The sequence below is a fragment of the Myxocyprinus asiaticus genome, chromosome 2 (assembly GCF_019703515.2).
Source record: "Myxocyprinus asiaticus isolate MX2 ecotype Aquarium Trade chromosome 2, UBuf_Myxa_2, whole genome shotgun sequence".
Lineage (NCBI taxonomy): Eukaryota > Metazoa > Chordata > Actinopteri > Cypriniformes > Catostomidae > Myxocyprinus > Myxocyprinus asiaticus.
In genome coordinates, this window is record NC_059345.1 from 62,030,823 (window position 1) to 62,050,845 (window position 20,023).

General features: G+C 38.8%; 1 protein-coding gene across 3 annotated transcripts in view; it reads left to right on the plus strand.

The window, feature by feature from the left end:
* Nucleotides 1-20,023, plus strand: part of LOC127452803 (phosphofurin acidic cluster sorting protein 1-like) — a 129,567-nt gene that overhangs the window by 44,093 nt on the left and 65,451 nt on the right. For all 3 annotated transcript variants that reach the window (XR_007899315.1, XM_051718544.1, XM_051718532.1), the window contains exon 2: nt 17,697-17,784. Coding sequence is in view for 2 of the 3 variants with exons in the window: in XM_051718544.1 (XP_051574504.1) it covers nt 17,697-17,784 (88 nt within the window). In the remaining variant the exon portion in view is untranslated. The remainder of the gene's footprint in view (nt 1-17,696; nt 17,785-20,023) is intronic.

Consider the following 20,023-nt stretch of genomic DNA (forward strand, 5'->3'; position numbering starts at 1 on the left):
TGTGTGCATGTGAATTTAACTGGTCTGTGAGTAAGAGAAATGACTGTGGACTCGTGAATCTGTTACTTTGATGGGCTTTAAATTACTTGAACGTGACTTTTATAAGAAATTACACACCGATAACATTTACGCTTGTAACTTCATCAGCAGGCTCATGATGAGCTTACACACTGGCCTCAATTTTAAAATAAGATGTTGGTCATTGAGAATTATTTCAAACTTGTTCATCGTGAATAGAGGTAGACATATATTTTGGTTTTACAGGTTAATCGGAGCTTTTTGGAACATCAGTAAAGATGTATGCCTGAACGAAAAATACAGATAATAAACTATTGTGATTCATCCCTAAAACACACACCAAGAGAACTATGAATAATATACATTATGCATATATTAATAAGGCACACGCAATTGTAAAAGTTAACACTTTGTAGATTTCACAACTAATGCAAGGGGAATTACAACTTCTGTTAATGGGCCGATATTCTCAGAAGGGCCAAAAATTAGAAGATTAATCGGCTTGTCAATATATCATTCTGGTAAATATCGGTCTATCACTGCTACAAAGAAGGAGAGAGAAAAAACACTGATGAGAGAGACATTTGGGTTGAAAAACTAGATCTGAATGGAGAGAAATATAGGGAAGAATTATCAAGTTTGGATGGTATGCGAAAACTAAAGGGTGTGGCAGATAGAGCGTGGAGGGAGCACAGGTACACTGGGGAGGCTGGGAATAAAAACAGACAGATGTGTGGCAACAATGAGCCTATCACCTTCCAGCATGTGTATTGTCGCTGAAGGTCATGGAAAATCGGTCATTTAATGAGAGGCCGCTGGGGAGGTGTGTGCGCATTTGTGTGTGTATACTTACAAACAGTGTGCTCCTTGACGAGGTCAAATGTGCATACGTGTGTGTGAGCAGAATATCTTAAGAACCTGTTAGACCTCATTTATAAACGGACTGTTATAGTGTTCAAAAACAGACCAAATAAACAAATTTTAAATGGTGCGTTTGCTATGCATATCTATGGGTTCTCTGCTCTGCGATATTTGGCCAGTCTTTTGGAGAAAGGAGTTGCACGACTACTGATTTTTAATAGTAGACTAGTTTAGCCCATTAGTCGAATCCAATTCGACTACTTGTGACATCAATCAAACCCCCCACCCCCCCAAGCAGTTTTACAGTACACAATAGAGAGATCTATGTTCACTACAATGTAATGGGTTTTAGCTAATTATATGTATTTAAAAAAACATCAATGTAGCTATATGTCATTAGGCATTACGTAGCCAGCTAGACTGTGCCTTGGATCCTATAGGTTGCCATAGAAATGTGCGTAGTAGTTTGACACCTCAGGGAAAAATAATGACAGACGTTCTAAGCGTAGTTTTGTATGTGTACGGATCGGATAAAATCAACATCAACCATAACGTTATCTTCGTAAGCACTTATTTAGTAGAAGTGTGCCACAATATGTAGGCATACGTTGAGCTGTAATGTAGCTAAAAGATAACAAAACATAACATCTAAACATATTTAACTTAGCCGGAACTACCTGTAGCTGTAGGTCGTTACCCCTCCTCTTGCAACCGCTTGTTTGGATGGTTTCAGGCGGCCATTGGATCTAGCTTGCATACGACAATGGGTATGTGTTCCGTCATGTCAGTGGAACTTGAAGCTCTTTTCTAACTGTTGCTGAATTGCATTCTTTTTTCTTTTTTTTTCTTTTTTTGTGGGGGGGGGATTTTTTCCCCTTTTTCTCCCAATTTGGAAAGACCAATTCCCAATGTGCTTTTTAAGTCCTTGTGGTCGTGTAGTGATTCGCCTCAGTCCGGGTGGCGGAGGACGAATCCCAGTTGCCTCCGCATCTGAGACCATCAACCCGTGAATCTTATCACGTGGCTTGTTGAGCGGGCTGCCACGGAGACATAGCACGTGTGGAGGCTTCACGCCATCCACCGCAGCAACCATGCTCAACTCCCCACGTGCCCCACCGAGAACGAACCACATAGCGACCACGAGGAGTTTACCCCATGTGACTCTACCCTCCCTAGCAACCGGGCCAAATATGGTTGCTTAGGAGACCTGGCTGGAGTCACTCAGCACGCCCTGGGATTCAAACTAGCGAGCTAGCGAACTCCAGGGGTGGTAGCCAGCGTATTTTACCACTGAGCTACCCAGGCCCCCTGCCGAATCGCATTCTTGAAGGAGTGAACGGCATCCAGGTCAGCATAACGCTAGAGTTTTGGTCATATTTGAAGGCCAATTTGCATATATTGCAGGTAACTGCAGCATTTGTGTAATTTTTATCAGAGTAGCCTGTCACACTGTCTACACCGTATGCGAGGAATGTTGAGTCGCAGGACCTTGAGGCTGTCTACACTGCATGCATCAAAGCGAACGTTCTAAAACGCTTATTTGTCTGGCAGGAGAAGCACCAGCACAAAATACAATGGGGTATCTGCAACGTGCCTGACACAACCAATGTGTAGACTGCATCATTGATTATAATGGGAGCGATTTGCTTTTGTCACATCACGCCGCTCGCGTCTGGTGTAGACAGGGCGTTAGGAAAGTTCTGAACATTATCAGTGTTGATAGGCTACAATGTAGGGCTGGGCAATAAAAGGATATAGATATTTATCGGGGAATTGTTTTTATTCGATATCGATGATAAACTTTTGAGTAATTTTTTATATTTAGCCTATGTTTTACATCTAGACGATCTAATCAGATACTTGCCGCTAAAAACGCAAGCAGTTCGGCAAAGTTATACATGCAACTTGCTAACTGAATCTCTGTAATTAAATTAGCCGGTTAGGAAGTATTAGCAGGCAGCCCTGCTGTCATGGAAACCGGCAATGAGGCACAGTAGCCACTAGCTGGTAGAGCTATCTGGCTAATTAAATATTGTTGTGTACCAAATAAGACAACACTGACAATACAGCTGTCGACTGAACACAACAACAACTCCAACATCAACACCATTGCTGGTTTTTTTAATGTATTCAGTTTTTGGGGCCTGGGTAGCTCTGTGGTAAAGACGCTGGCTATCACCCCTGGAGTTCGCTAGTTCGAATCCCAGGGCGTGCTGAGTGACTCCAGCCAGGTCTCCTAATCAACAAAATTGGCCCGGTTGCTAGGGAGGGTAGAGTCACATGGGGTAACCTCCTTGTGGTCGCTATAATGTGGTTCATTCTCGGTTGGGCATATGGTGAGTTGAGCGTGGTTGCCGTGGTGGATGGCGTGAAGCCTCCACATGCGCTATGTCTCCATGGCAACGCGCTCAACAAGCCACGTGATGATGCGTGGGTTGACGGTCTCAGACGCGGAGGCAACTGGGATTCGTCCTCCGCCACCCGGACAGAGGTGAATCACTACACGATCACGAGGACTTTAAAAGCACATTGGGAACTGGGCATTCCAAATTGGGAGAAAAAGGGGAAAAATACAAAAAATAAAAATAATGTACTACATTTTTTCATGATCCATAGTGCTGTTACAGGTGAGACAGTGTGTCCTTTTGTGATGTTTATTGGAAGTTGGCAATCCAGCTTTTGGTGCATTACCGCCACCTACTGAGCTGGACTGGAGCATAACAAGAAAGTTGTTCAGTGGAGTCAAACGTCAGCTGAAGGTGATGAAATTGGCTAAATTTAATCAAAAAGAGGTCACACACCTTATGTGGGATTAAATCCTAAACTGAGTATACTTTAAAGGTAATTTACCCTCTGGAGTATACTTGTAAACAAACAAGTTATGTTTAATTCATTCTTGAGGTCAAACATGTAGAATGCAGTTCCGCCCCCGTTAATGGAATGAAATGTATATCGTGATAAATATCGATCGATATAAAAAAACAAGAACATAGTGATAATGTTTTTTGTCCATATCGCCCAGCCTTAGTACAATGCTATGCACATGTGCAATAAAGATGCGGAGAATGAGTTACGTTAGACTACATTAGTTGTATTCTGTGTTATTTTCAGTGTTGCGAGTTTAGAAACTTTAACCAGAAGCATTACACATGTTAAGGCCAATTCACACCAAGAGTTAAAGGAATTCCAGGCAAAAGGGATATTCACACCATAGATTGATTTCCTCATTGTAAACAATGTGCCTCTTTTGTGCTATAAAAATTGTTCTGTTTGTTTTGAGCTACCTGTCCAGCCCATTATGGCAGCATTGGCTCGATCAGTGTCTTGGGGGTGGGACTATTTGTTTGTTTGATCATATGGAGGAGCTGTTTGAAAACAATTTTTATTTTTGCAGTTCTGTTAGGGCGGTGCAGAAATTACTTCCATGTACCAAAAAAATCAAATAACCCTATTAACCAATTTATTCACAGATCGACTTGATATTTATTCACTGAGCCACAAAGTGGTCAAATCTCATCTACACACTCATCCATGTTGATTATTGACAAACAAATAAAAGCGGCACAAATACACACACTGACAGAGAAATGGCGGTCATTTCCGCATGAACAGCGGTTTATGATTAATGGCATGTGTTGTCTGTAGCTGAAGGGAGGAAGTGTTTGACAAACGACCATCTGTCCTCACAAATCGTGTAGGCCCAGCTGAAGTCAAGGATCTCTGTAGTTTATGGGGCTGAGCTTTCACCTCCGTGTGTGGCAGCAGACGGTCGGCCCTGAGGGGTTCATGGCTGAAGCTGGAGAGCAATGGCTTTACAACAGACTGCTAGAGAAAAGATAAGACCCAAACAACGAGAACTTGGCCAAAAATTTGTTTTTGTGTGTTCTTGTTTCAGAATTTTGGTCTCAAAATAAAGTAAAACCTCTTACAAGCAGTCCTCAACAGTAGAAAAGGTCCATAAATGGGACACATATTGTCTTGAATTGTTTTAGGGTTAGGGTTGGCGTAGGCTCATGTAGGCAAACTTTTGTCTGTCAGAATAAAGTAATTTCACCAGTCTAAATTATACAGTTCGTCTGGTGGATTTCTAGTTTACTTTGCTTGTCTCAAACAAAACTTTAAAAGTGGAGTATCTTTCAATCAAACTTTAGTAAATCCATTTTCTGATTACTCACAATCTTCATTTGAACAATTTCAATATCATTTACGTTTTACATTTTCATTTATGCGTTTGGCTGACAATTTTATCCAAAGCGACTTGCAGTGCATTCAAGGTATACTTTTTTTTATTTATTTTTTTTAAGCAGTTTGTGTGTGATATCGATTCTTAAATCTCCAGATCAATATTTTACTCTGAGCAACCCTATACAATAGCTCCTTTCACACATGCATCCAGGTAAATTACAGGTAAATCGTTTGGGCTGCCTTTACTGGTAAATGAACCACACGTGCTGTTCACACATGAAACTAATTTTCATCTTTTTTCCGTTTTGCTACCATTCACATATCAGCACCAAATGCCGTTAAACTATGTGACGTTGTTTGCCGGAAATGACCTCAACACGGCTACGCCAGAAATGTGGGCTTTTAGTTTGAAAACCTGGCGGGGTATGATTTTGTAGCTGAAAGTATGCGGTTGGTAATGTTGGTGGGGGTTTTTTCTTCAGTTTTTTGGCAAATGTTTTCATTTTATCCACATGCTTGAGACTCAGCAACACCATATGCGATGACTTATGATACAAAAATGATACTGTTGAACTACAGAGAACAAAATCTGTCACTTGCATCTGAAGACGGAGACGCAATCTGCGGCTGAAAAGCACAGTAATATATACGTATTTCGCTACACAGAGGTTTGCACGAAGAAGTGGGTTCATCAGAGAATACATGGGAAATCACTAACTGCTCCTTTCAACTGTCGGGTTATTTATTTATCTGCTCGGATGAAGAGAAGCACTCTAGTTTCACTAGCTGACCAGTTTGTTGACATTTTTCTTGCTTACAAGTCACTGGTGTTAAACTGCGCGGAGTAATTGCGTCATCTCCGTCAGAACGTTCTTACGTCAGCGTGCCCTGACCTTCGTGCTGTCAGATCTAAAATGTGTGTGATTAGCCACTGGCTAGTCAGTTTTCAGATTTCACTCACCAGTGATTGAATAGTATAGTGGCGAAGAAGTTTAGTACCGAGATTCTTTCACTGCGTACTGAGAGTAAAAGTTTGGCTTGTCTCATTCCGTGTAACGTGTGTCCAAAGACCATATCCACACAATCCATTTGACATTCAATAATGTCTCTTTTAATACCCTTTTGCTTTTCTTTAGTAAGTTCTTTACCAAAAACAACAAAAAAAGAAGCATTTAGTTCCAATCACACACAGCACGGATGCGGTAAAGAAGCTGTGCGACTCCACTCGCGTTAATGTGCGTTCAAACAAAACACTTCTGTGAGATGCTCGCTGAACTGCCGCTGTTCTTAAAGAGATGTTAATGCGTTATTTTCATATAATTAATCGCACCAAATTAACACGTTAAATCAACATCCGTAATATATTAGGGCTGTCGATTTAATGCGTTAATTCAGTTAAGGATGTGCGAGACTAGTCGACTAAATGTTTCTGAAGCTGCTAGTCTACTCTGGAATTACTAGTCAGTCAAGATTTTTCCCCATTCAACTTTTTAGCATATTTACACATTTATGTTTGGCTGCGCTTAAATTACTGTCATATTAATGTTACACATTTTAAATATATTCCATGAAGTGTTATTTAAAAAAAGAGGATATCTGGATCAGATGTATACAAAGTTTCATTTGACATGAGCTGCGCGTACTTCTTCCCTCTCCTCTCACAAGACCAGCAAAGTACAGTAGCTATTGAAATCACTTTGGTGGTGGTGTGGGAAGCGGATTTCTGAAATGTTGGCTTGCAAGTCTATGGATGTTTTCAAATTTGAGTCTTTAAATCTGTGTGTGCTTGCAAGTTATTAAAAGTTAGAAGCGTGCTTTTTCAAGTGCAGGATAATCGCCTCAAGTGAGTCAGGTCCTGTCTTTCACCGTACCATGTTGACATGTTAATTTTGTTCATCAAAAATGTATGCTTTTGAGTAAGTATTCTGGAAAATTACTATTTTAGGCTAGGTATGCAAATTATTTTTACCCTGCTGAACAAGAAGGTTATTTTCAATGATGTGCCGACTGCTTAACTGGTTAAACCCTCTTATTCTGTGTCCACGTCATGATTAGAACAATACATTGTTTATTGTACATTTCTCTCAGGCCTATTTTTTTTTTTTTTCAATCCAAGATTCATTCTTTCTTTCTTTTTTTAAATTGTTTTTTACATCGTATCTGTTAGAGCTGTTCAGTTTGAAGTCCAAAAATCTGGAAGTCCCTCTGTATTTTCCTATGGGTTTTTATAATGTTTTTTTTTTTTTTTTACTTATGTGAATTTATGTGCACGGCAGCTTAAAAATTCACGTTTGAGATATGAAAGTGTGTAATTTAAGTTGTAGAACAAAACATCCACATATCGTCAAATAATGTTTACCACAGACATTATTTTACACATAAGTTGAAAAACCCCATTATAAAAACCAGAGGGAACACATGGCGAATTTGACTTCCGACTTCGCCTACAAATTGACATCATGGCTGAAGGGCTCTATTGGTTAATGTTCTCAACCGAACAGCTGTCATATTAGATCATAGGCTATTGCACGTTGTGCATTTTTTTTTCTCTCTCATAGATTTGGCTTATCTGAGAATTATTTTCAACAATGTCCTGATTGTTTTAATATGTTGAGGTACTTTTACTTGTGATTTCTGTTTAGAGCGGATTATGGTTGCTCTATTCGTTCTGCACTATTCATTCAATTGTTTTCAATAATTATGCCTGTATTCGCTAACACTGATTCATTAAATGCATGTCATGTTCTATATTTAATGTAGCCTACAATGATGATAATGCAAGTCAAGCATATTTGCAGAAAAATGCCCCTTTTTCAGCTGAATTTAGCATCAGATTTGGCTGTTGGAAGTATTTTAAATGGGTCGCATAAATACACAATGTTTTTTGACTGTTTTCTGTGGGTTTCTTTCTTTTTAGACTAGTCGACTCCAAAATTTTAGTTTAAACGTCAGTGAAATTAGTCGTTCCGCACATCCCTAAATTCAGTTCTGTTAATTTTATAATAAGTAACGCTCTAAAAAAATTTACGCAGTTAATTATGTTCCCGGACAGTAATATGGAAGATTCCTGAGCAATTCAAGCTTGAATCTTTCAGCTTATACAGAGAACAAACCAACCCTTCAGCAGACAGCACAACACGAGGACGCATTGTCGCATTCAAAACACAGCTTGATGGAGCGCAAATCCCATCTTTGGGATCAAATAAACAGTACATTGGATTCTAAACCCTCTCTTGTCTTATCAATGCTTAACTCCTGTGCCACAATAATGTAATGCATTTTAATTATCTGAATATAATTTTTTATTTTATATATATATATATATATATATATATATACACCGATCAGCCACAACATTAAAACCACCTGCCTAATATTGTGTATGTCTCCCTCGTGCCACCAAAACGGTGCCAACCCTTTCTGAGATGATATTCTTCTCAACACAGTTGTACAGAGCGGTTATCTGAGTTACCATGGACTTTGTCAGTTCAAACCAGTCTGGCCATTCTCTGTTGATCTCTCTCTCTCTCTCTCTCTCTCTCTCTCTCTCTCTCTCTCTCTCTCTCTCTCTCTCTCATCAACATTTCCATCCACAGAACTGCCACTTACTGGATGTTTTTTGTTTTTGGCACCATTCAGAGTAAATTCTAAAGACCGTGTGTGAAAATCCCAGGAGATCAGCAGTTACAGAAATACTCAAACCAGCCCATCTGGCACCGAATATGAATATATAATATATCCAATTTTAATACATCATATTTTTTTTTTAATGGAATACCAGACTGATCTCATAGTGTAATTGAAAGCAGTAGGTTGACTTTTCTTTAGCTAAAATCGAACTGTGCATACCGAAATTCAAAACACTATCCCCAGTGGCCAAAGTGGTTACTGTTGTTGTACGTATGGCCATGTGAGCTCCGTTTTATGGGTGAAATGTCCACGGAGGGGCGCCAAAAGCAAATTATGAAGCGAGTTGTTTTTAGCTGTACAGAATGTAATACAGTGAAGAGGTTTGCATATTTTATAAACTGAAACCCCAACCAGAACCTCAAACCTAAAGCTAACCATCAGTGGAGTAAAAAATGTATGTTAGAGGGGAAAATGCAACCTCCGAATCACGCACGTCACTTGATTATGCGAACACGATTACTTCCTGGTTTCAACACGGTATCTGAAACTGGGTCTCCAACGCTGCTGACACAACGCGGTTTTGGTCAGTGAGTCTGCATAATATGGCCGATCCTAGGTTACTGGAACTGTCGAAAACAACATGCCGACTTCCCTTGTGATCATGTTGGGAATACATGGATTTGTACGTTTTTTAACGTACCAAGTTAGAAGGTATCCTGTATAAATAACATCATTAGCTGAGAGAATTTTTTTCATATGTCTTTAATATTTCTTTCAGCCAATCAGATACTATGGGTGGTAGGGATTGGGTAAGGGTGTAATTAGCTTAATTAAAGAACAATAGAAGTAAATCGGAGATCCTCAAAGTATTTGTATGCATGTATGTGTGCATGGCTGCAAGTTCAAGTCCAAACAAAACACCGCTAACTGACTTGATGAGATAATCAGATTGAGAAAAGGTCTTTCTTTCTTTCTCATTTGTTCATTCACTTTTGAAAACAAAGGCTGTGATTGCCAGTGTTGGGGGTAACGTGTTACAAGTAACGCACGTTACGTAATCAGATTACTTTTTTCGAGTAACAAGTAACACAGTTTTTTATTTTAGACCATAATATCGGACTTACATTTTAAATAAAGTATTGCGTTGCTTTTGTACACCTCTACTTTCCCTGTATTGCTAGAAATAATTGTAGTTCTATAGAGTGTGAGGCCAGAGACTGTTTAGCAGAGATGAGTCACTTGTATTTAAATGAATGGGAGAAATTGGAACACCCAACCAAGAAGCTCTAGCACCCAAAAGTTAATGGATGTAGAAAGGAAGTTCTGCCTTGCAGGTAAAAGAGCCAATAACCTATTAGATACAGACATTGCCTGTCAGTCAACTCGCTAATGCGCATGCGCTATACAAGCTGGGAAATTTTGTGTTTTAGTGTAATATGAGGTCAACATTCGGTTGAGTGAAACGCGATTGATTCGTGTGTTAATACACAAAATCAGTAAACGTGTTAAGGCAGAGGGATTATAAGACTAGTCTTCCACTGGCCACGACATGATACACAGGGTGAAATACTTGCTCAGTTCACTGACTTATGCAGCCGAACTGCTCCGTGTTACTGCTCCCCATAACTGGGAGAATGGGATGAGAAAAGCTGACTCTGGATCAGAGGCTTAGACCAATGTTCTACATCGACTGTGTACGCAGAGAAAATGTCTTAGTTTCTAAAAAGATTTTTGTTTTATAATAAACAAGTAGTTTGATTCATGAAACAAACCATTTTTATGCCATTTTGGTTGCATTAAAAACTATTCCATTCAAGTGGTATCAACCAGTGGGGTCTGTACGCACCGTGGATCAACTCAAAACAAGCGGGCACTGAGATGACTTAAGTGAAAAATATAATTTTATTATCAGACACATTCCTTGAACATTTTAGGCTGGCATTCCCCTTAAGTTGACATTGTCGATGGGCACAGCACATGATGACATATATGATGCAGGTTCAAGTGTTGGACTTTGCTGCTTTAGGTAAGACAGTGGTTATTCTGCATTATTCATACTGGCTGCCATGTTGATGGAAAAACAAATCATGCATATTCATGTTATTGATTCTTTATTATAAATATGCAAAGATCTACTTTCTTAATATCTGTTTGTTTACTGTTGTTTTAACATTAGTGTTGTACAGTAGCAAGCATGACCTGTAATGTCTCTTGTATGCAATGCATGGCTTATTTGTATGGAATGCATAGCATAGCATAGCATAAGAAAACGTGGCTGTGAGAAAAAAGTAAGTAAAATTTACTTTTAAAAGTAACGTTACCCAACACTGGTGATTGCAGTAGCAGTTCATTGGACTATTTTATGAACCCATACACCTGCTATCTTTGGCTTTATTACTGTAATAATCTGATTTATTTATATGGTTTATGAAAGATAAACTTGTGAAAGGCATGACGTCCTGCAAGTGCAAACATTCAGTCTATACACGCACACACTCCAAAGAGCGGTTAGCTTTATATATTATTAATTAAAGAAACCAGTAACAGCTTGAGTGTTCTGTGCAGTTCTGGCCGGGTCATGTGTGCTCTTGCTGCAAATATGTTGTGCTGAAATATACACACATCTACTATATATCTCTTATGAATCTCTTTATTTAGGATGTTTAATGCAGATATGTTTTAGTACAGTAGACACACAATTAATTTGTCTTGACGCAAGATGCTCATTGTTGGAAGCAAACGTGTCTTCAGTTCCCTGCTGATGTCGGTGTTTAATATTAATTCATTTTAGTGTGGTGTATTTCTACTTAAACATGCTATAAAAGCCCCATTTGCTTTCCATGCTAAACATACATTTAACTATTTTCTGTCCAAGCATTTAAAAATCCCCTAAAGTCCTGATGACTAATGGAGTTTCAGTTTCTATTTTCTCTTCTGAGCAAACTGCTGTCTTCTGTGTTATTGTTCATGAACTGAAGACATCCCGAGGAAGGCAAAGGGTAGTTGATGGGGGAGATTGGGGCTGTAATTCAACATTTATGGATGCTGCTTTCACCCAGATTTTCTCCTGAGTTGCTTCGATGTTAATAGCAGTGTCATTTTTGCAATGTGAAAGCATTTCACAATAAAGACTCGTGACTTTAATGCCACAATGTTCTACTCTCATTGCACAACTAGCAGAGACATCTTAAATGACCAGACAACAGTTTATATTAGGCCCTATAGTAGTATCAGATGGCTGGAGGCCATTGTATTACTATGGTAAAAAAAACAACATCTAATATCTAACCTTCTAATTCCAGTGTGATGAATAAACAGAATTAAATGTAATCATCTGCGAATTAAATCTCTCTCTTTTTTTTTTTTTTTTAAGCTCATTATTTCATCTTACTGCCAAACATATAGACATTTATAAACAATTTGATGCCAAATGCAAAATTACTCTTCATTCCTGTGATGCCACTCGCTACATTAAACCTGCAACATAATAAGGTCATGTGGCAACAATGTACCATGGTACGGTTTAAAATTTTTGTTGTTGCATATTGCATATGCACGGATGAGCCAAAACATTATGACCACCTGCCTAATATGCTTTTGGACCTCCACGTTCCGCCAAAACAGCACTGACCCACTGAGGCATGGATTCTACAAGACCCCTGAAGGTGTCCTTTGGTATCTGGCACCAAGACATTAGGAGCAGATCCTTCAAGTCCTGTAAGTTGCGAGGTGGAGCTGTGAATTTGGAGGCCAGGGCAACACCTTGAGCTTTTCATCATGTTCCTCAAACCATTCCAAGACAATGTGTGCAGTGTGGCAAGGTGCATTATCCTGCTGAAAGAGGCCACTGCCATGAAGGGGAGTACCTGGTCCGCAATGATGCTTAGGTAGGTGGCATGTGTCAAATTGACATCCACATTAATGGCCAGACCCAGGGTTTCCCAACAGAACATTGCTCAGAGCATCACACTCACTCCACCTGCTTGTCGTCTTCCCACAGTGCATCCTGGTGCCGTCACTTCCCCAGGTAAACGGCGCAAATGTACACGGCCGACCATGTGATGCGAAAGAAAACGGGACTTATTGGTCCAGGCGATCTTCTTACAGAGCTCCAAGGTCCAGTTTTGATGCACATGTGCCCATTGTAGGTGCTTTTGATGGTAGACTGGGGTCATCATGGGCACTCTGAACGGTCTGCTGCTAGGCAGCCTCATACATAGCAGTGACACATACGTGTGTTGTGACACATTCCTCCTGTAACCATCATTAAAATTTTCTTTGACTTGTGCCACAATAGACCTTCTGTCAGTTTGGACCATATGGGAAGCCTTCATTGCCCTCGTGCATCGATGAGCCTAGGGTGCCGAACACCCTGTCGCCGGATTGTGGTTTGTCTCTCCTCGGACTTCTGTCGGTAGGTACTCTCCACTGCTGACCGGGAGCTCCCCACAAGCCTTGCCGTTTCAGAGATGCTCTGACCCAGTCTTCTGGCCATAACAATTTTGCACTTGTCAAAGTTGCTCAGGTCCTTCCACCTGCCCATTTCTCCTGCATTCAACATGTTGACTATGAGAACTGATTGTTCGCTTACCATCTAATCTACTGTTGGGCCTCTGGTACACAGATAAGAGACAAAGGCAGGGCTAAACATAGTCATAAAGCCTGACTGTGGCCTGTCAGTGATAAACTAACAGTTGCCTTCTCTCCCACAATTACGAAAACTGGCTTCGGTGCTGTCACTGTTCTCTCTCTCTCTCTCTCTCTCTCTCTCTCTCTCTCTCTCTCGTACTAACCGCACACACGCGACCCCTCACAAACATACCCGCACACACATTTGGCGAGTAGATAACTTGACATGTGGCCTTGTTAGGAGATGATCAACGTTATTTGCTTCACCTGTGAGTGGTCATAATGTTTTTGATCATCTGTGTGTGTGTGTGTGTGTGTGTGTGTGTGTATATATTTTAACTCAGCAAAAAAAGAAACGTCCCTTTGTCAGGACACTGTATTTTAAAGATAATTTTGTAAAAATCCAAATAACTTTAGATCTTTATTGTAAAGTGTTTAAACAATGTTTTCCATGCTTTTTTAATGAACCATAAACAATTAATGAACATGCACCTGTGGAACAGTCGTTAAGACACTAACAGCTTACAGACGGTAGGCAATTAAGGTCACCGTTATAAAACCTTAGGACACTGAAGAGACCTTTCTACTGACTGAGCACAATCCCTCCATCAGTGCTTAGACTGTCCGCAATAGGCTGAGAGAGGCTGGACTGAGGGCTTGTAGGCCTGTTGTAAGGCAGGTCCTTACCAGACATCACCGGCAACAACGTCGCCAATGGGCACAAACCCACCTTCGCTGGACAAGACAGGACTGGCAAAAAGTGCCATTCACTGACGAGTCGCGGTTTTGTCTCACCAGGGGTGATGGTCAGACTTGCGTTTACTAGCGTTACACCAAGGCCTATACTCTGGAGCGGGATCGGTTTGGAGGTGGAGGGTCCGTCATGGTCTGGGGCGGTGTGTCACAGCATCATCGGACTGAGCTTGTTGTCACTGCAGGCAATCTCAACGCTGTGCGTTACAGGGAAGACATCCTCCTCCCTCATGTGGTACCCTTCCTGCAGGCTCATCCTGACATGACCCTCCAGCATGACAATGCCACCAGCCATACTGCTCGTTCTGTGCATGATTTCCTGCAAGAAAGGAATGTCAGTGTTCTGCCATGGCCAGCGAAGAGCCCGGATCTCAATCCCATTTAGCATGTCTGGGACCTGTTGGATCGGAGGGTGAGGGCTAGGACCATTGCCCCCGGAAATGTCCGGGAACTTGCAAGTGCCTTAGTGGAAGAGTGGGGTAACTTCTCACAGCAAGAACTGGCAAATCTGGTGCAGTCCATGAGGAGGAGATGCACTGCAGTACTTAATGCAGCTGGTGGCTACACCAGATACTGACTGTTACTTTTGACCCCCATCCCCTTTGTTCATGGACACATTATTCCATTTCTGTTAGTCACATGTCTGTGAAACTTGTACAGTTTATGTCTTAGCTGTTGAACCTTTTTATGTTCATACAAATATTTACACATGTTAAATTTGCTGAAAATAAAAGCAAGTGAGAAGACGTTTCTTTTTTTTGCTGAGTTTATATATACACCGATCAGCCACAACATTAAACCACCTGCCTAATATTGTGTATGTCCCCCTCGTGCCACCAAAACAGCGCCAACCTGCATCTTAGAATGGCATTCTGAGATGCTATTCTTCTCACCACAATTGTACAGAGCGGTTATCTGAGTTACCGTAGACTTTGTCAGTTCGAACCAGTCTGACCATTCTCTGTTGATCTCTCTCATGAACAAGGCATTTCCGTCCACAGAACTGCCGCTCACTGGATGTTTTTTGTTTTTGGCACCATTCGGAGTAAATTCTAGTGACAGTTGTGTGTGAAAATCCCAGGAGATCAGCTGTTACAGAAAAACTCAAACCAGCCCATCTGGCTTCGAACTGACAAAGTCTACGGTAACTCAGATAACCGCTCAGTACAATTGTGGTGAGAAGAATAGCATCTCAGAATGCCATTCTAAGATGCGGGTTGGTGCTGTTTTGGTGGCACGAGGGGGACATACACAATATTAGGCAGGTTGTTTTATTGTTGTGGCTGATCGGTGTGTGTATATATAACAGAGTGGTGCTTGGCAGTGCAGTCATTTATGTAGAGGGAGAAGAGTAGTGGGGAGAGCACACATCCCTGGGGGGCACCAGTGATGATTGTGCATGTGCTGGAGGTGAATTTCCCCATTCTCACTAGCTGCTGCCTGTCTGTCAGAAAGCTGGTGATCCACTGATAGATAAAGCCGGGAATGGAGAGCTGGGTTAATTTAGTCCATAGGTGAGTGGGTTTGGTGTTAAAAGCCAAACTGAAGTCAACAAATAGTATCTTTGCATAAGTCCCTGGTCTGTCTAGATGTTGAAGTATGTAATGCAGTCCCATATTGACTGCATCATCCACAGACCTGTTTGCACTATAAGCAAATTGAAGGGGGATCCAGAAAGGGTTCAGTGATGTCCTTCAGGTGGGCCAGCACCAGTCTCTCAAATGACTTCATGATCACAGACGTCAGAGCGACGGGTCTATATATAGCGCCAGTGTAGGTAAACACTAGCAAGCACTGTAGTATTCTATTCCGAACACGTCACTCACTATGTTTTTGAGTCACTTTGTACTCTCTTGTGTCACTCACTTTTTGTGTGTGTGTGTGTGTGTGTGTGTGTGTTTGACATACATAATTGTCTGCACTCAGGTGGGTTGAGTTTACTCTCTGTCTGCAGCACCACTGATGCAGCTGTCTGTGTGTAACATGAGTGGCTTTTACGGTTTCTTTTATGATGGTCATTAGCTGCCCTGTCGTCTCATGTTGTTCATGTGTGTTTGTTGGGGAGTTCCAGTGATAGTGTATGCAATATGGTTTATTAAATATGTTCATCATAACAGGATAATAATGGGATAAAAAAGGATAACAGAAAGAAATAATAAATCATAATAAGACATTATTACAACTAATATGCCCGATATAGATAAAAAGAAAATGTTTAGTAAATGTATGTATCAATCTAATAAATGTGATTTTATTAGATTTAATTACATTAAAAATTATATGCAGTTTGAACTCTGTGTATATATACAGAAGTATTAAACAAAGTAATACAAATAAAAGTTAAAATTTAAGCAATATATATACAAGTTTTATACAGGTTACAAAAAAATCTATCAAAACATTATCCAAAATTTCAACCTTTTATAATGCATGGAAATATTCAGACTTCATCATAATATGAAATTATTACAACTTACTGTTCATGCCCATATAGATTTTAAAAATGTGAAAGAATTTATGAATATGCTTTTATTCGAAGCAGCCTAAAAATGAGGGGGGGACATTCTATCTACATGTATATCTGTCTGTCTAACATAAGAATAACAATAATGAATTAAATAAAAATTAAAACAACGGTTTACAAATTACACACTTTTTTTTTATGTAATTCAAATTTCAAATTAAGTGTAGTTTGACATTTGTATTTGTGCAAAATTATATATAAACAAAATAAAAGTAAAAAAATTAAACAATAGTTTGGGTTATACAATTTACCAAAATGTTACATAATATTTTATATTTTTTTATCTGTCTCATGCTAAAAAAATAAATAAATAAAAAGACATTGCATTGTAAATTGCTGAGTAATAGAGGGTAGCCACTGTATATTGGGGATTTTGTTTGTAAGCAAATATCTTATAAATTATAAAAACCCAGAATTGAGGTTAAAATAATGTCACTCATCTGATGTTGTGTATGTGTGCTTTACTGGTGTCTGATTATTTTGTTGTCTGGTCAATAGCCATTTTAGATTGTTATTGATCTGTATGGCAGAAGAGCCTCCATTTGAGGGGTGTCTCAAAAGCAACCGTAAATAATTCAATCAGTAGCCTTTTTTGTCTTCTTTTTTTTTTAACATATTGATCCTACACACAACGAACCAAATGTCTTTTGCTTTATCGCATAATGCCTGATTAGGACATGGTGTCACTTGATTTTGGTGAGAAAAATCTGCGTACTAGTGACTAATGGTACACAGTGCCTTTGCAGCTGTCAGATTGAACGCACCTTTTGCATAAGCAGTGCACAGTGACAACTATATTTCTCCTATTACAAAGAAGCAATTTAGTTTTGTCGCAGTGCTTTCAAGGAACGTTCACACTGACAGCAATTAAATCGCTGGAAGCCACCAAGTCACTGTATTGCAAAATGCCATAATCGATAATAACCTTTGTTTTCTTATGACCCGGACCTTTCTGCTCAACTAATCTGATCACTATTTAAAGTTGTAAATATCTTTTTATAAGTGGGGTTTAACTATTTGACATGCTATTGAATGTATCAGATCTTTGTTACATTGCATTGTGTTTTAACAGCATCTTCATGCTGTGTGTTTTCAGACTCTTCAACCTGACGCTAAAGAAGCTGGTCATGCTGAAAGAGCTGGATAAAGATTTGACCTCTGTGGTTATCGCTGTCAAACTCCAGGTGCTCACTCTTCTATTTACTCATGTTCCTGCACTCATTCTTCTTAAAGACAATGTGAAATAAAAATGGAACCTATTTACAATGCTCCTTTTTTATCTATTAAATTATTCAAAAATATTCAAACATACATTACAAATGCAATTCACACAAAACAGTTACTCAATTAATTAATGATGAACATGTTTTCAGTTACTGAGTTCAGAGTCATTTAGATATTTTTCAGGGGCTAACTCTGTGTACCCGCCGGTGGGTCCGTGGGAGGGTCCAAACGCGTATGATAAAATTACACTTAAATTGTAAAAGTCCCTGGATTCATAAGTTACACACATTTGGTATAATTTTAAAAGCTTATAATCTAAACTTTTGATAGAATACTCCTTTTGCATTTTTTACGTAAAAAAAAAAAGCCTTAAAACTTTGCGTTACAAATGAGCACCACCTAGAGGTGACGACATAGAAATATGCGTATGAATATATGTTTTACAAATAGCACTTAAATAGACAAGTCATATATCAAATGAAAGCTCTCATTCTCAGAAATGTGACAATACAGTTTATTTTGTCAAACTTACACCACAGTTTGAATAATTATCAAAAGAATCACGAAGTGAAATATGATCTCTGTAAGACAAACAAAGACAAACATCTCATGTCTGCACCGATCAATGCTTCTGTAAGCCCCAAAGTAGCCAGAACTCCATTTCAGCTTTTACCTTAGGTTGTCTTCTTTAAAATTAGCCATTTTTTACTTGTCTGTGAGGTTGCTTGGTATAATAACCCAGTGTTATATCTCAGATGTCCAGAAAAAATTACAGTCCAGCAGAAAATGCATGATAAATAAGTCATTAGCAAAATATGTTTTTAACAATGAAATAATAATGAAATGTTATATATCATCGCAAAGCTGAAGATCTTGGCTTTACAATGACCCCTATAATGAGCTAGTCAATTCAGAGGAAAAGATATGTGATGAAACAGTGGAAAACATGCATGCGATTCAAAATTGACTGGATGTTTTGAAGGGAGAACCAGAATTACATGCTTAGGAAAAAAATATGTTCGTAATAAGATTGTAAACATATAAAAATAATTTATGAATGAAAAATAAGTCTGTAAAATGAGACACATTTTATGCAAGTCCACTGTATGTGTGTATGATGAGCTTTTACATTTGTGAGTGAAAAATTGCAGGCAGCTGCCAAAGAGTTCAAAATAGAAAATGTCATGTTTTGTAACTGTATTGGAGACAGCACAATAAAATTCATTAAAATGAAAGAAAAGGTCTCATAAAAGCAGAAAAATGAAATGTTGGCATTAGTGCAGAGTAATCTTTTATTTAAAAAAATAAAAATAAAAGCAGTGAAACTTTTATTTTTGATGTATGATTTACATAAAAAAAACTTTTGCCTACCAAATCAAAGTCATGTGCTGTAACCAACATACAGGTAGCCATTTACTTTTCAAGTGACAAATAAACATAAAAAAAAAAAGACTTCTTTAGACCCTCAAGACTTGAGGTCGACTGATAGTGGATTTTGCCGATACCGATAACTAAGGCGGTGGGATATATATATATATATATATATATATATATATATATATATATATATATATATATATTCTTTCTATACTATGGTGGGCGAAGACAAAGAGTCCAAAATGAATAAAATCCCAGATGCAGATTTTTTTTCAACCAAGATCACAATAATAACCAGAAAAAAAATGAAGATTTGGTGCATAACGCAGGACTTTTAAGTATAAACAAGCCCAAAACACACCGGGGACTCTTATTTTGAAATGACGAAATGAAGAAAAAATGATCAGCAACTATCAACATAGATTTTTGCCGATAACCGATAGTTCCAAAAAGCAACTATTGGCACCGATTAATCGGTAAAACCAATATATCGGTCTACCTCTACTCAAAACAAATCTTTATTTTGTCATATTAAATATCAATATTTTGATATTTTAATGAAAAGACACATTTTGTTCAGGTCACAGGTGTAACCCTGAGAAAAGGTCTTATATGCAATATATATATATATATATATATATATATATATATATATATATATATATATATATATATATAAATGCTGTTTAAAAAAAAGAATTGTAATATTTCTTCAAACTATATTTTTAATATACTATGGATAATATCATGTCTAGCTCTACCTTATTATTAAAATCAGCAGTTAAATCTGACAACATTGTTTTGATAAATTTAGCTTTTTTA